Source organism: Lates calcarifer, linkage group LG8, assembly GCF_001640805.2.
Source record: "Lates calcarifer isolate ASB-BC8 linkage group LG8, TLL_Latcal_v3, whole genome shotgun sequence".
Classification (NCBI taxonomy): Eukaryota; Metazoa; Chordata; class Actinopteri; family Centropomidae; genus Lates; species Lates calcarifer.
In genome coordinates, this window is record NC_066840.1 from 23,007,999 (window position 1) to 23,023,453 (window position 15,455).

Genomic DNA, 15,455 nt, shown 5'->3' on the forward strand with positions numbered 1-15,455 from the left:
CATCATTTGCCTGCGTCATTTTAAAATACAGAAAAACAACTATTTTCAAAATGTCTGCTTTTTGTTAACATTAAAACAACGTGTGAGGATTATCACAGGTGTTCAGTTAGTAGATTTATCAGGTTTATTCAGATTTATTTAGAATTTTAATCGCGTTGACCCGGAAGTATACGTATTCTCCTTCCGCCGCTCTGAGAGACCATTCAGCCAAGATGGCGAGCGGAGGGGCGTCCGTGGCTTCGCTGTGGACCGAAGTGAACCGCTGCGGGCAGAATGGAGACTACACGAGAGCCCTGAAAGCTCTGACAAAAAGTAGGAAACCACGTCTGTTAACGTTTCGCTGACACGGAGCCCGGCTTGCGGTCAAAGTTCGGGCGGACGGTGTCTTTCTTCGGGCTCCGGTTAGCGGGGTTCACAGGGCCAGTTGTTAGCATGTGGCTAGGCTAGCATCAGTTAGGCAGCAACTTGTCATGTCTCACAAACATCGACTAAGCTTTGTATACATAACTACTGCACACTAGCGTGTACACAAGGGATGTAGCTTTAAATGCAAGTTGGTGTCAGCATGTTTGAAATGATATAAAGAAATAATATTATGCCTTAGAAATGATAATGCCGTCTTTCTCTGACCACTGACGTGTCCCTAGCCTGACAGCTAACTTCTCATGGTTTGCAGCTGATCAGCTTTCAGTCAGCTGTTACCAAGTCTGTAGAAACCTCCTCACATCCCTTTATTATTATAATCCACAATAACCCAGGAAAGCTAATGCTTTAAACTTCGTTTCAGATTTGTTAACCTTACTCTTTTTGTTAGAACATTTAAAGGGTCATTTCACTGCTTTTTTCCTGCTTAGACCACATCAGACCTGATCTAGATCAACAGCCACTAATCCTACACTTGGGAAATCTGGACTAGATTAACAAACGCAGTGTTGCAGTGTTTGTGAGACTTTTATTCTATTTGTGAAAACAGAAAAGTGTTGATTTATGTTGTGTTTCCTTTGAAAAAGTGTAAAGGTTATGTTTGAGATACAATCACAGATAGATTTAATTTTATATTTCGACTACTTCCAATAAGACACATTGTTGTGGCTACTGTAAAGCAATGAAATCACCATTGCTGAGTTTCAAAGTTTCCTCTTTAGCTGCCGAATCGCTAAGTTCAGTGTCGTCTGTTTCCACAAAATTAAATAATTGTGTTTGTGTCTTTCCTTTTTCTTCTGTTGCAGTTTTGCATGAGAACAGAGACGATGTGACGGCCCTTCACTGTAAAATAGTTTGCCTTGTTCAGAACGGCAGCTTCAAAGAGGCTCTGAATGTCATGAACACCCATTCAAAAGTGCTCGGCAGGTAAACAACAGAACTGGAATATTCTTGCTCGTGCTGTGTGGTTCAAATGTGCATTTTTGATATGGTTGGAGTGGCAGAAAATGTCTTGTGATTGACGTTATCGCCACGGTGAATTGAATTTTTATTTTCTCTCTCTCATCAGTGAGGCTGTGTTTGAGAAGGCGTACTGCGAGTATCGACTGAACAGAGTAGAAAGTGCCCTGAAGACGATCGAAGGTGCTCCCGAGCAAACAGACAAGCTGAAGGAGCTTTACGGTCAAGTGGTGAGGATTTTTAACCAGATTAAAACATCACTGGATGATTTGATTTGACTGTTCGGGTGGAAGGACAGTGATGCCTGTGGTGTTTAGTTCCCATTCTTCTGTCAGAGTAGAGACCTCCGCTGACCTGATTTTGTCTCTTTCTTGTTGTTTTCTAGTTGTACCGACTCGAGCGCTACGACGAGTGCAAGTCCGTCTACACAGATCTGATCAGGAACTCTCAGGACGAGTACGAGGAGGAGAGGAAGACCAACCTGGCTGCTGTGGTGGCTGCGATGAGTCAGTGGGAGAAGGCACCGCTGGTAAACACCCCTCTTTCCTACTTTATTCATATTCTATTCATATTATTTCATACTTTATTTTAAGGTGTTTTATTTTCCTCACTGCAGGATGATCTAGGTCTGCCTGAGTCAACGTATGAGCTGTGTTACAATCGCTGCCTGCGCTCTGATTGGCCAAGGACAGCTGACAGAGGCCTTGAATAAATTAAGACAAGCAGAAGGTCAGTTCCTAGTCTTTCTATGTTTCCTGTCAATCTTTATTTTGGTTCCGTTCTTTCTTAATTTGGTTTTAACTGATCATTTTCTTCTTCAGAGCTTTGCAGAGTCTCGCTGGCGGACGATTCTGTAAGTGTTACTTTGATTTTCTAAGGATATTTAAACATCAGTTATCAAGGAAATCGACCTTTTAATTTGGGAAATGCATGTTTACGTTCGTCTTTATGAAGCAGGCCGACGATAACAATCATGGTGTAAAGAATATACAGACAAGGGGACAGGGGAAATCTTGTCCATAATTTAATGATATCTTGTTGGTGTTTCCTGTGGAGCAACTAAAATCTCTAATTTCCAGGAGGAGGAATAGTTTGGTCAAGATACAGATTTAGAAATTGATATTTGTTATGATGGTTGCAAGGGAGAAGACGGATGAGAGAGAAACTCTGACATTACACTGATATTAGAAATCAATCAAAGTCTTATAGATATAAAATAAAGATTATACATCCTCTACTTCCTCTGTATAGTTGGATAATCGCTGTCATTCCCGGTTTGTTTCCCTCGCAGGATGTAACTGAGGAGGACATCGAGTCGGAGCTGGCCGTCATCCACTCTCAGATGGCGTACGTCATGCAGTTACAAGGTCGGACAGACGAGGCGCTGCAGCTCTACAACCAGGTCATCAAGCTCAAGTAAGTCCGGTTGTTGTACGACAATATGAATCTGTGTCAGATAGATGCAGAGGAAGTGGGTTTTTTATAAATAAATTATTTATTTCCAGGCCATCAGACGTGGGGCTGCTCGCTGTGACTGCCAACAATATCATCACAATAAACAAGGTGGGCGGACGGCAGCAGCTTGCCAACTGTTAATGATTTAATTAGCAGCGTAACTTTACTCTGAGCCAAATGCTCCGTCTGTTCCCTTCAGGACCAAAACGTGTTTGACTCGAAGAAAAAGGTGAAGCTCACGAACGCTGAAGGTGTCGAATACAAGCTGGCGAAGAAGCAGCTGCAGGCCATCGACTTCAACAAAGCTCTGCTGGCCATGTACACAAATCAGGTACGAGTATAACAAAAAAACACCTGCTGTGACTCAGAGGAAGAAGGTACTGTAATATCCGATTTTTTTTTTGTTAACAGGCCGACCAGTGCAGGAAACTGTCATCCAGTCTTCAGTCTCAGAACCCAGGTCACCCTCGACCGGTCCTCATCCAGGTTGCTCAACTGTGCAGGGAGAAGCAGCACAGCAGAGCCATAGAGCTGCTCCAGGTACGAACGACAAACGTTTGGTCTGTCTCATGTCTTAAAAACAAAACCCTCCACTTTTTTCTGTCCTCTGTCTGTAGCTCCTGCACATGCTAGAGTTTTTGTCTAACCCTTCATACACAGCCGCTGTAATGAAGGATTATATAAAATAATTAAGTGAAGCCCTGTTGTTCATGCTGACTTTCTGTTCCTGTGTTTTCCAGCAATTCTCAGACCAACATCCAGAGAGTGCGTCTGGCATCAAACTGACAATGGCACAACTCTATTTAGTACAAGGTAAAGGATATTTTTTTAACATGGATTTCAGTTTGATGTTTTCAGACAGACTTTACCCTCTACTGGACACATTTTACAGTGGACGTTACCCATGATCCTCCACTTCTGGAGCAGGAAGTGCTGGCACTGTAACAAACAAACCAAACTCTGTTTATAATTCTTAGATATTTCCTGTCAGTTTCCTGGATGGATATCAGAGCTGAACGCTGGTGTTTAACTCTTTTTACTCTCCACAGTGTCTTGTGATTTAACCTTGAGAATCTAAGTTATATTATCGGCTTTTTGTTGGACACAGCAGCTGAATTTGTGTTAAAATTATGTAAATTGTTTTGTCTTCAGGTCACGTGACAAAAGCCTGTGATGTCCTGAGGTCCATTGAAGAGTTCAAGCACAAATCAGGGATGGTGAGTCTGGTTATTTCTCCTCGACTCAGTAATGTCGTACTCTAATACCTGTGTAAACTCTCTGATGGTGATTCCTCCTCAGGTTTCAGCTCTGGTAACCATGTATTCCCACGAAGAAGACATCGACGGCGCTATCGACGTCTTCAAACAAGCTATCGAGCACTACCAGTCTGAGCAGGTTTGTGTCCAGTGTTTTTGTTTTGTTTATTTATTTTAGAACAGACTGAGCGTGTGCAGCTGGACGTCACAGTTAACTCTGTAGAGCTGCGATGATAAACAGGAAAAGTAATAATCTGCAACAACAACTTTTACCTTTCACTGTCTTAAACACCCTGATGGTTGTTTCCTGGGTAAAATCAGAAAGTTGTCTGTATCTGTAGGTCTTGAAAGGTCTTGAAAAGTCTTAAAAAGCAAACAAACAGCCTTAGAATATATTTAAAAAGTCTTAAATTGAAATTTACAAAAGCTGCAATTATTTTCCTCTCTCTTCACATCTGCTGTGATACATCTCATAATGGGTCTGTGTTACTTTTAACAAAAATTTCCAGTCGTTTTATGCCATTAATTTCATATTTTTTTAATTTAACCTTTCTGTTCAGGTGAATTGAGCTATAAAATCTCATTTTAAAGGAAGAGAAGAGTGTAACCAAGTTAAATTTAATCATGATGAATTATTACTGGAAAGAATCAGATTGTAATTATGAGTAGAAAAAGCCATGACAGCCTCCTACAGGATCTCACAGTATGTCGTTATAATCCACTTTATTTTATTGACCAGATGTGATAGTAAATGCAGTGCAGAACAAAGATGGTGACCAGAATGTCACCCAGTAGAGCTCATACTTCTGCCCAGTTTAAATCCACTCCTTTTACCAGATCCAAACCAAAATATAATGAGTTCTTCTCTGGCCTCTGCCCCGTCCCTCGATCAAGTTTGGTTAAAATCGGTTCAGTAGTTTTTGTGTAATCCTGCTGACAAATAAACAAACAGACACAAAGGTGAAGATAAAAGCTCCTAGGTGGAGGTAATTAATTAATTCTGCAGATCACCATGTAAAGTAAAGAAAGTAGTTTCCACTGTTTAATGTTCCTGCTCTTCTTTCGCTCTTCTTCAGCCCGGATCTGCTGCACACTTGGCTCTCGTACGAGAAGCTGCCAATTTCAAACTGAAGTACGGACGGAAAAAAGAAGCCATTAGTGATCTGGAGCAGCTGTGGAAGTGAGTTAACGATCCTCCAGTTCAACATGTGGGGAGCATTTAGGGCGAGAAAACAACACACATAATGTTCTCCTTAGAGAGGTTATCTCTCAGCTGCTGACTCTGCTTTTTGTTCACTCCTCCTGCCAACACCACGTCAGGCAGCTCTAATATTTATAAGCTCTTAAACAGCTTGATGTTTAGAGTCACAACAGTTTCTTCTTTTACAATGAAGCTTTATTTTTTTCTCGAAACAGGCAAAACACCAACGACATCCACACGCTGGCGCAACTCATCTCGGCGTACTCTCTGGTGGACACAGATAAAGCCAAATCGTATCCTTTTCAAGCAGAAAATGACAAATAAGATATAAGATAATAAGATTTTAGCTAAATTTTCCACCATTTCTGGCATTTTAAAGTCAAAACAATTAGTCAATTGGCAGATGAATCGCTGTTGATCCAGAATCTGATCTGCCATCGACTCTTAAGACGTTAATTAAATCAGGAAAAAGTTGACTGATGGTTTAGAAATAGTTCCTTAGCGTTCCTCTCCAGCCTCAGCAAGCACCTACCATCCGCAGACACCATGTCCTTCAACGTGGACGTGGACGAGCTGGAGAACTCCCACGGAGCCACATACGTCAGGAAAAAAGCTGCTAAAGTCACAGGAGAAAACCTCCCCAAAGAACAAGGGTAAAGCTTCATCACTTGCAGCCATGTCGGCGTTACGATGATCAGAAGGCGGCGACACGTCCCTTTAATTTTTGCTCATGTGTCTGTATTTCCTCCACAGCCAAGGAGAGATCAAGAAGAAGAAGAAGAAAAAGAAAGGTAATGTCATTAGCTCACCTGTGAACTAAATAATATTTATGGGATGGATCAGACCTGAAACGTTGCTCTATATTCCCACCAGACTCCATTGACAAAATCAGTAATTTTACCTCACAGAACACAGGAGCTGACTTGAGGACTTTTTAGTTTGTGTGTGTTATTGTGTGGCTTTTTTACTTGAGTAAAGGATCTGAATACTACAGAAGGTCACACAATAACACAAACAAACAAACAGATAAAGACAGCAGTACTCCAACAGCTCCTGTGTTCTGCTCTGTAAAATTACTGTTTTTGTCAATGGAGTCTGGTATTGATATATAGTGATGTGTCCGGTTAAACAAAAAGGATCTTATTCTTTAATAAAAAGGTATTTTTCTGTAGGAATCTTATCCATAATGTTGTCAGACACATAAATAAATTCTTCATTTTAGGCAAATTACCCAAGAACTACGACCCCAAAGCGACCCCTGACCCCGAGCGGTGGCTGCCCATGAGGGAGCGCACCTACTACAGAGGCAAGAAGAAGGGAAAGAAGAAGGAGCAAATAGGAAAAGGCACACAGGGGGCGACGGCAGGAGCTTCAGCCGAGCTGTGAGTAAAACTCGAGCGGAGGTGTCTGGGTGCAATTTCCTGTAATTTTAAACCTGGTAATCTGCTCTTCTAATGGAAGGGAAAAACACCTGAGAGTGTCCCTTTTTGTTTTCCCTGCCAACGAATCCTCGGTGGAGATGTGCAGCTGCTGTGCAGAAGAAACAGTTTATGTGTTGTTTCGGCCAAAATAAAAATGATTCTCAGTCTCACCTGAAGGAGAAATCCATCTGCTAGGACTGTCTGCACTGCTTCAACACCAGACCGCGTCAAGTTTGATGTTAGAATACAAAATATCAGCTTTCAAAATGCGCTTTTTACCAGACTTTGAACAGAATCCAGTTCATTTTTATAAATGCTAATCCTTTATAATTAATTTGTGTTGTTTTAATTGCCACAAAAATGTGATCTTAATTAATTTATACACCCTTAAACCTACTACTAAAGCTAACAGTCTTTATTTTTTACCTGCACTTGCAAAATAGATTAACTTAACTCCCTAATAACCTTATTTCTACAGAATCCCACATATATACTACTTAAACTGACATATTTCTAAAACCACTGTCACTCTTTTGTTCCAGGGATGCCAGTAAGACAGCCAGTAGCCCCCCTACCTCCCCAAGACCTGGGTCTGCGTCTGGCTCGTCTGCAGCCCCCGGCAGCAACGTGGTCCCCCCACGGCAGCAGAAACCCGCGGCCTCAGGTGCTACTCGCAAGAAGGCACCACAGAAGAAGAAGAAGGGAGGGAAAGGAGGCTGGTAGTCAGGAGGGAGGGGCCACAGGACATGCTGACGTCAGTGTGGCTGAGAAATCATAAACTTTTTTTATGTTTCGAAGTTAAATTTTAGTTTCGTTGTGGCCATTTAATTTAAACACATGAAACCAAAACCTCCCCTTTGTGATAGGATTTTTAAAGGGCAGTTCCACTAAAATTAACTTTTTGTTGCTCCACAAAAGCAGGTGTTTCTTGATTGAGGAAAACAGCACTGGTGTTTACAGATTGACACAGAATCTGAGCATAAAGTCGAAGTGCATCCTGAGCTGGTCTCTTCTCTGCAGTCGTAGATTTGGTTCCTCCATCTCTGCAGAGCTCTGAGCTCCAGCACTCAGCTCAGACGGGAGCTTAGCCACTTCTCTCTCAAGTTCCCTTCTGTCTTATCAGATCTGTTTTGAGATGCACTCGTTTTATATGCACCTGCAGTTCAACTCTGAGTGCTTATGCAGAGAGTTTGAAGGTAATAACTTCTCAAAATGGCTGACTGCTGAGCTCCTTCTTCATCTTGGGGAAGAGGTAGTCATCCGAGGGGACAGACACAGCATATTTTTATATTAAAATCAAAGACCTCTCCTTATTTTAAAGTGTCAGATTTTCACAAAAGCATCTCAGTTTAGTGTTTACATTTTCATTTAATTGTAAAGAAAACAAAAAACAAACTGAATTTATTGTCATTTTACACCTGAACTCATCACAGATCAGTTCAGGGACATTTGAGGTAAACCACTGCTTCTGTGACGTACCTTAAAGTCCAGTTTTTGGGGGAACTGTCCTTTAATATTTCTTGGGTCTTGGAGTATTTGGATGTCACTCGTACACGTCTGCTTCGTGTTCCTCTTTTGTTTTTGTTTTTTAAATTGTCCCTTTACTTTCAATAAGCTGACCCCATCAACCACCGGGCATTGGATGCAATGTTATTTATTTTTGAATCCATGTGTTGGTCTAAAATTTGAGCAAAAGAGAATTTTAATTCCTGAGTTTAATTCTGTCAGATGCATGTTTCAGGAAACGAGGAAAGAGATTATTTTGGCCAAACAGGTTGTCCCACTTTGTTAAGTCTTAATTAAACTCTCGACAACAGCAACACAAGACCCCTGTTTTACTTTTAACAATGTAATAATGTTGATGTTGCACTTGTTCAGTATCAAGATGACACTTCACAGCCGGTACTTGCAGCCATTTTGGATCTGTGGAGAGAATTTAAAGACACAAATGAGTTTGAAAACGGTTTGGTATGGAACTGAATGTTTTTGTCTTTATTTTTAAAATCTTAAGCCATTTCTGTCTAAATTACAGTGTTTTTAGGTCAATATTTCACTTAGTGAATCATATTCAGGCCTAGGATTTTTTAAACAAACCTTTCTGAATATGGATCTGGCCTTCAGAAAAAAATCAGGGAATTATAATCCCGAAAAAAATGTGATTTAGACTAAATGTTGGAGGCATAAGCACAATAATCTTGCATCGGTGTAGTTTTCTGTTATATAAAGATAACATGATGAGATATACATTTAATTTATGCATTAAGACTACAACAGCGCAAATAAAATGAGTTAAATATTTACATAAATCGATTAAAAGTAATTTAACCCGCATCTTGTAACAGTTTATCTGAGGACTCATTAATGTTTTTGTCTTTACAGGTTATTAATCACGTGCACTGATTTTTTTCTAACGTGGAGACCTGTAGTAGCACGTGGATTGATGCGGAGTTCAAGACATCGGTAAACTCGCAAACTTCTAAGAAGAAAAGGTGCGTTCACATGATTAACTTGAAAAACAATATGAATGATGGCAGTAAAGTCTTCGCACTGTGTTGTCTTTACAAGGAGCATATAAACAAGTTAGAAAATTGAAAATATCTACGGTGAATGTGTGTCTATTTGTAGACTGGTGGGCTAATAATTTAAACTAACGCTGGCAACTTCACTTACAAGAACGTAAATATATCACGTATAATAGTAAAATGACTCGTTAAAAAGTAATCAAATGCTGTTTGTAATATTATTGTCTCTACCAGTCACGATGGAGACGCCATGACTGTAGTTATAATGTCAATTTTTTCAAGTCGGAGTTTGTAGTGTCCGACTTTCTGACGTGTCATGAACGCAGCATCGAACGGTAAAAGACGTCGTTTGCACTCAAGTTTGTTTGATTAGTTAACTGCCATAATTAACCCCGCCCACTCGTTGACACAGCTCTCATACGATTGGCCAAAAAGCCTCGATTGCTTTGGACTTCTGTTACGTAGTTTTCCGGATTTAAACCTGGAAATTTACGCGTTTTTGGCAAACGGGATGCCTCGCGTGCCGCCCGTTTACTCAGATTTCTTCTTCCAGCCTCTGACAGAAGATGTGGAGGAACTGCTGGCTCGTTTCCAGCACACAGGACTCCGTGAGATACGAGGTGTTTTCAACTATTTGGCGGGAGATGAGCTTCTCGGACGTCTTCAGAGGCATCGCGAGTATGAGTGAGATGAAGAGGTTCTGCAGAACGACCCTGGCCACGGCCATGAAGTACTTCCTGCCGCCATATAGCTTCCAAATCAGAGTGGGGGGGTTGTATTTGATGTTTGGTTTTTACCACACACAACTCGCCGTACCACCTGTGAAGATCAGACTGGCTCTGAAGGACTGGGATCTGGTCCAGAAGTTTCTAAAAGACTCTGTTGAAGCTGGGCACCATGATGTGGTTTACATTTACCAGAAGCTTGACGCAGCCAAGGCCATCCACTACACCGCCATGCCGCATTTTCTCACCTTCCAGAAGCAGAGGAAACCAAAGAAGGAGCCCGTTTGTGCCGAGTTTCTGGGGAGGACCACGGCCGTGCAGGAGCTCATCTCCGCTGAGATTCCTGGAGGAGTTGACCAACATTCAGAGCCAGTACGAGAAGCTGAAGGAGGCCACAGGCGGAGGTCACCTGCCAGGCCACCATGATCCAACAAGACTTTGCCTCCCGCCTGAAAGACTGTGCTGCAGGGTTCATCACCTGGCAGGAGAAGACCTTCTCGCAACATGACAAGGACAAGAACTCTGAGGACGATGAGGAGAAACCAGAGGAGTCCAACAGCAGCAGGAGCAGGGCTCAGCTCCTGTCCTCCATCAAGCACAAGAGCTACAGCAACTTCCAAGAGGCATCCAAGTCCAGAAGGCACCGGCAGCCCGAGGCGATGGACTCCTACAGCTCGGGACCGGAGCAGGTCCAGGAGACAACGGCCGGTCAGAGGAAGAGGCCTCCGTCGCTGAGGGCCCGGACCTGGAAGAACCTTGGGGTGGCGCAGGAGGAGAGGACGCTCCAGGCCTGGCTCCTGAGCGTCCCCGAACAGCAGGAGAGGGTTCTGGTGAAGAGGAGCAACCAGGGGGAAGCACCCCCTGAAGCATGATGGGAAAAGGGAGGAACTCTTGTAACTTTTGATTTACTGAATGGTTGGATTTGAGTTGGTTTTCTCTCATTTATTTCTGTTCAGTTACTGCTTTAATAGCACGTGACTAAAACCCTTTAATTTATAAATAAAAGTGCAACAAATTGTCACATTTTCTTATTTTTGATGTTGAATTTTCAAAATCTTTAAATCTAAAAACAATTAAAATCTGAATTAATGCACAAAAAATTTACATAGAGATTATTTAACCATGGATAAACTGCCATTAAATTTGATAAAACACCGTTGGAACTAAGTGTAACTATTTTCGGGATAATGGCGCCATCTGGTGGCCAGACTCCGATACTGCATCAACAAAGCGCCGCACACTTCAGCCCGGAAATATCGTTTGAAGAAGTTCCTCCTGAGCTTCCTGTGTGTTAATCCACTTGTTGAGGAGAAGAGGAGGACGAGGAGCTGGAAACAAAAGTTAAAGCTTCACCTACAACCAGCGTAATAATGGCCGTTTAACCGGAAGAGTTAACCTGGACGGTCGAGCACCATGTTCGGTTTGAGAGAAGCCGGAATCCTCGGCGCCTCCGTCGCTGTAGCGGGAGGAGTCGCTTATCTTATCTGGAACTACGTCTCCTCCTTCCCGGGGCAGAAGACGCCGGAACCCCGGCCCTCCGGACAGGACGGTGGGAGTCCCAGAAGAGAGGAAGGAGAAGGCGAGAAAAAGAAGGAGGAGGAGGAGAGGAAAGAGGAGGCTACAACCGAACAAACTGTTGTGGTCTCTGCTGCTGCGCCTGTTGTTGCCGCCAAAGCTCCACAATTATCAGAGGTAAAAATGTAACTTTGCTGGACTCAGCTGCAGGTGGAGGGTCTGGTTTATTAAGAAGCTACAGCTAAAATAAAACGCTGCAAACAGGGGCGGGTTATGAGGCGGTGGGGCCCAGAGCACTGACATGAAAAGGGCCCCCACCCCTTCCACAGACCAAAACACACTTTGTAGTTAGTTGTTTTTTTTTAGTGTCGTTCGTTGTGCATGTTTTTATTAACCACATTAATAATCTGTTGATGCGTAGTTGCGTAGCCAAATTCTCCACATCTTTCCTTTCCTTTTTTTTGAGTATTTCCTCAGTTGTTTTTAGTCAATTTGCCTTTTTTGGTTCATAATTTTGTGTATTTTTTTTTACATGTTTTCTTCATTTTGTGTCTCTACGCTCATTTGTGCATCTCTCTCTACTTGTTTTGTGTCTCTTTGTGTTATTTTGTTGTTATTTTGTGTCTATATTTACGTTTCTCTGAACTTGTTTTCTGTCTCTTTTTAGATGTTTTGTTCCACTTCAGTTGCTTTGAATCTCTTTACATTGGTTTTTATTGACTTTCTGACAAGAAATATCATCAGTTCCTTCATTCAGAGGCTCAGGCTCCTGCTGTGCTCAGTGGGTCGTTCAGTAATCCATCTGTTGACAGCAAACTGAGAATATTTAGCTGCTCTTCACTTCTTATTACGTGTTGTTCACACACAGGTTGGTAGATGATATGTTTATTATTCTGTCTTAAATAGCTGTAATCTGACGTGTACTGGTCTCTCTGTGTTCTGCAGTCCAAGCCTGTGGAGACAGCGGGGACACAGGTTCTGGTTCTGGGTCTGAACGGAGCCGGTAAAACCAGTCTGCTGCACTGCCTGGCGACAGGCTGCCTGGAGCAGGACATGCAGCCGACGCAGGGCTTCAACGCCGTCTCCATCAACAGGGAGGACATGCACATCGAGTTCCTGGAGAGTGAGTCTGAGTTATCGCAGAGAAAACACCTGGAAAAAAAAAGAGAGAGAGATGATGGTGAATGTGACACTCGTCTGTTTTTCTGTCCGTCAGTCGGAGGTAAAGAGGAGCTGCGACCGTACTGGCAGAGGTACATGTCCAGGGCTCTCCTGATGGTGTTTGTGGTCGACTCCGCCGACCCCCAGCTCTTCCCCATCGCTAAGAAACATCTACACGAGCTGCTGACCTCTGACCCCCGCCTGCCGTTAATGGTGCTGGCCAACAAACAGGTGAGCGTGACAGAAAAACACTCCACAAACAAAAGCCTCTTGTCCTCAGAACCTACGCTTAGGTTATAATTAGTTGATGTAGATGATGATAGATCTATGCAGCTTCAGTTTGTGCTCAGATTATTGATTCATCTTTTTATCTAACAATAGATAATAAATGATAAATGTCTGTCAGTTTTCCAGGATCTACAGGAGACGTCTTCAAGTGTTTGTTTTGTCCAATCAAATCTCCAAAACCCAAACATATTGAGTTTGATATCGCAGAATTTATCCTTTGAAACGTTGAAACGTTTTAAGTTTATCGTCATTGCAGTTATACAATAAAACTTGTTTGGTAGCTCACAGAGACCAGCAGCAATGAAAAGAAAATATATAAATACAAGTATAAGAAATAAAAATATACAAATACAAGTACCAGACAGTGCAGTATACTGCACAAAAGTAAGTAGAAGTATCAGCTGATTAACAGTTATTTTAATACAAGAACTAAGTAAGTAAAGTAAATGTGTAGCGACTATATTTGTGGTTTTAGGAACCAAAGTTTCACATCTCCTCTCTCACGTTTCTCTCTGGAGCTCTAACAAGTTTAACGGATTGTAGTTTGGTAAAACTAAATCGGCGACGGCCGCCACAGAGGAAAATGTGGAGAAGTCAGCGCTGAAATGAACCAAACAGATCGATTAACTCTCAGAAAAAATAAACTTCAGCCACTGATCTCTAATGTTATGATCACTGGGAAGGCTGTTCTGCTACAAAATGCTCTCAAAATCTGATTATTTGCATTTTCTGTTGCACTGAATCATAAAAACCTCTGTTTAAACGAAGTATTCAGTATGAAAACATACAGTATGTATCCTCTTGTTTGCTTCATTAGAGTCAGTGAGAAATATCTGATCGTATCACAGTTGAAATGTGTTCAAAACTGCAGTGATTCTGCTTCTTTAGTCCAAGACAAACGGAGTATAAATCCCAGCGGAGTCTCTGTGGACTTAAGTTTGTAGGAACGGTTCAAATTCAAACAGAAACGAGGAGGATCTTTGGAGTCCAAGTCTCACGTTTCCTCTTCGTGTCTCCAGGATCTTCCAGGCGCCTGCAGCATCACCGACCTCCACGACGCTCTGTCCCTGTCCGAGGTCGGGGACCGCAGGTTGTTCCTCATCGGTACTCATGTGAAGAGGGGCGAGGCGGAGCTGAGCTCAGGCGTTCAGGACGCCCGGGACCTGATCACCCAGATGGTTTGTGAAGGCAGATAAAAGAAAGAAAAAAACACTCTGGTTGCAGTTTGTCTGTGGTTTTCACTAAATCCTGTGTTTTTGGTTCTTTGCACTTCTTCACTTTACTGTTTTCACTACACCAGGTCGGCTGAAACTCTTTTATTTATTTGTGAGAAAATTAAAAAGTGTTGTTTTTGATACGTTACAGGTGGGATTTAAGAACATAATTTAGTTTTACTGTTAACTAACAACCAGATAAATATTTTTTTTCCCAGACTTATCTTTATTGATGCTGAGGGACACTCCTGGAAATTGTTTTCTAATTTTATCCTCATCAAAAATTAATTTTCCTTTTGGCCCAGCAGGTGGTGAACAGAGCCATAAATGTTACTCACATGGTTACAGCTTTATCACCAGCAAGGTGCTAACAGTTTGTTAGCATCGTAGCTTCTTCCTCTTCTCACAGTGAATGTAAACAAGCAAACAAACCAAAAAAAGTAAAAGCACAGCCTGTTATTTTTCAGATTTGGACTGTATCATGATGTTGTTCATGTGTTACAATCTACAGAATATTTAATACCTCAACACAAAGACGTAAAGAAAACTTTAAAAACAAGCATATCAGTTTAGAGTAACGTTAATTTCCTGTTTGCATTCACTGACATGTCAAAGTAAAACACAAAAACCTGAGCAGACTCTGTGTTTCTGGGTGTTTTTATGTTTCAAACTGTGACTTGTTTCTGCCATCTGGGGCCGCCAGCATGCAGAAACACTGAGTGCAACCTCCTGAGTCAAAACCTCCGGGAGAGAAGCTTCCTGTCGTGCCGTTAATATTCAGAAGCGTAATTCCAGCAGGAAACCACAGTTATTTAACGTCTAAATAAATAAAACAGGCTCATTATTGAAGCAGCTGGCTCCAATAATCTGCTGTTTTACTGTCGTGTTATTAATGACGACACCAAAAATGAACACTGTACGTGTTGCTGTCGAGTTACAGCTTTAAAAACATTCATGATACAAGTTCATTGTTTTCTACTTTAATGTGTTTTGTCTTAAATTTAAAGGGAGTTTTCTTAAAAAGGAGGTTATGTTTTTCTTCTGGATCAGCTTTATGTGTTTACAGCTTTTTCCTCCTTATTTTATCTTCTTACTGTTTCATTTGATGAAATCTGCTGTGTAAAGCCTTCATATGTGTTTCTGAGGAATGTAAAAGTTTCAAATAGCACTTCTTTTTTTTTCATTTTCATCCAAAGTTTCTCCAATTTTTTTTCCAAAACCAAAATGTGCGATTTAAAGTATTGTGTGAAAAGATTTGTCGCAGTTTGTTAATAGTTTTTCACATTTAAATAAAATGTTTCCAGTAAATTGTCG

The 15,455-nt window shown here is 41.7% G+C and overlaps 2 protein-coding genes and 1 pseudogene across 2 annotated transcripts; all 3 read left to right on the forward strand.

The window, feature by feature from the left end:
* Positions 1-189: 189 nt before the first annotated feature.
* srp72 (signal recognition particle 72) lies at positions 190-8,541 on the forward strand. Its single transcript, XM_018703033.2, is given in 20 exon segments — positions 190-312; positions 1,230-1,350; positions 1,493-1,613; positions 1,769-1,912; positions 2,000-2,044; positions 2,046-2,112; positions 2,205-2,236; positions 2,675-2,799; positions 2,889-2,946; positions 3,038-3,169; positions 3,250-3,378; positions 3,579-3,651; positions 3,991-4,055; positions 4,138-4,233; positions 5,171-5,274; positions 5,511-5,588; positions 5,811-5,948; positions 6,049-6,086; positions 6,518-6,677; positions 7,259-8,541. Coding segments are annotated over 20 exon segments (2,007 nt in total). The 5' UTR covers positions 190-212; the 3' UTR covers positions 7,440-8,541.
* A 154-nt stretch (positions 8,542-8,695) lies between these two features.
* Positions 8,696-10,984, forward strand: LOC108901530 (snRNA-activating protein complex subunit 1-like; annotated as a pseudogene).
* A 218-nt stretch (positions 10,985-11,202) lies between these two features.
* arl9 (ADP-ribosylation factor-like 9) lies at positions 11,203-15,449 on the forward strand. The gene is made up of 4 exons (XM_018703034.2): positions 11,203-11,655; positions 12,424-12,601; positions 12,695-12,870; positions 13,947-15,449. The coding sequence occupies exons 1-4, from the start codon at positions 11,377-11,379 to the stop codon at positions 14,121-14,123; spliced, it is 810 nt and encodes a 269-aa protein (XP_018558550.2). The 5' UTR covers positions 11,203-11,376; the 3' UTR covers positions 14,124-15,449.
* Positions 15,450-15,455: the final 6 nt, after the last annotated feature.

Excerpts from the sequence above, each read along its gene's own strand:
- arl9 (XM_018703034.2), top strand. The coding sequence starts at position 11,377 with ATGTTCGGTTTGAGAGAAGCCGGAATCCTCGGCGCCTCCGTCGCTGTA. Across the intron at positions 11,656-12,423 it reads AAGCTCCACAATTATCAGAG|TCCAAGCCTGTGGAGACAGC; the intron begins GTAAAAATGTAA and ends TGTGTTCTGCAG. Across the intron at positions 12,602-12,694 it reads GCACATCGAGTTCCTGGAGA|TCGGAGGTAAAGAGGAGCTG; the intron begins GTGAGTCTGAGT and ends TCTGTCCGTCAG.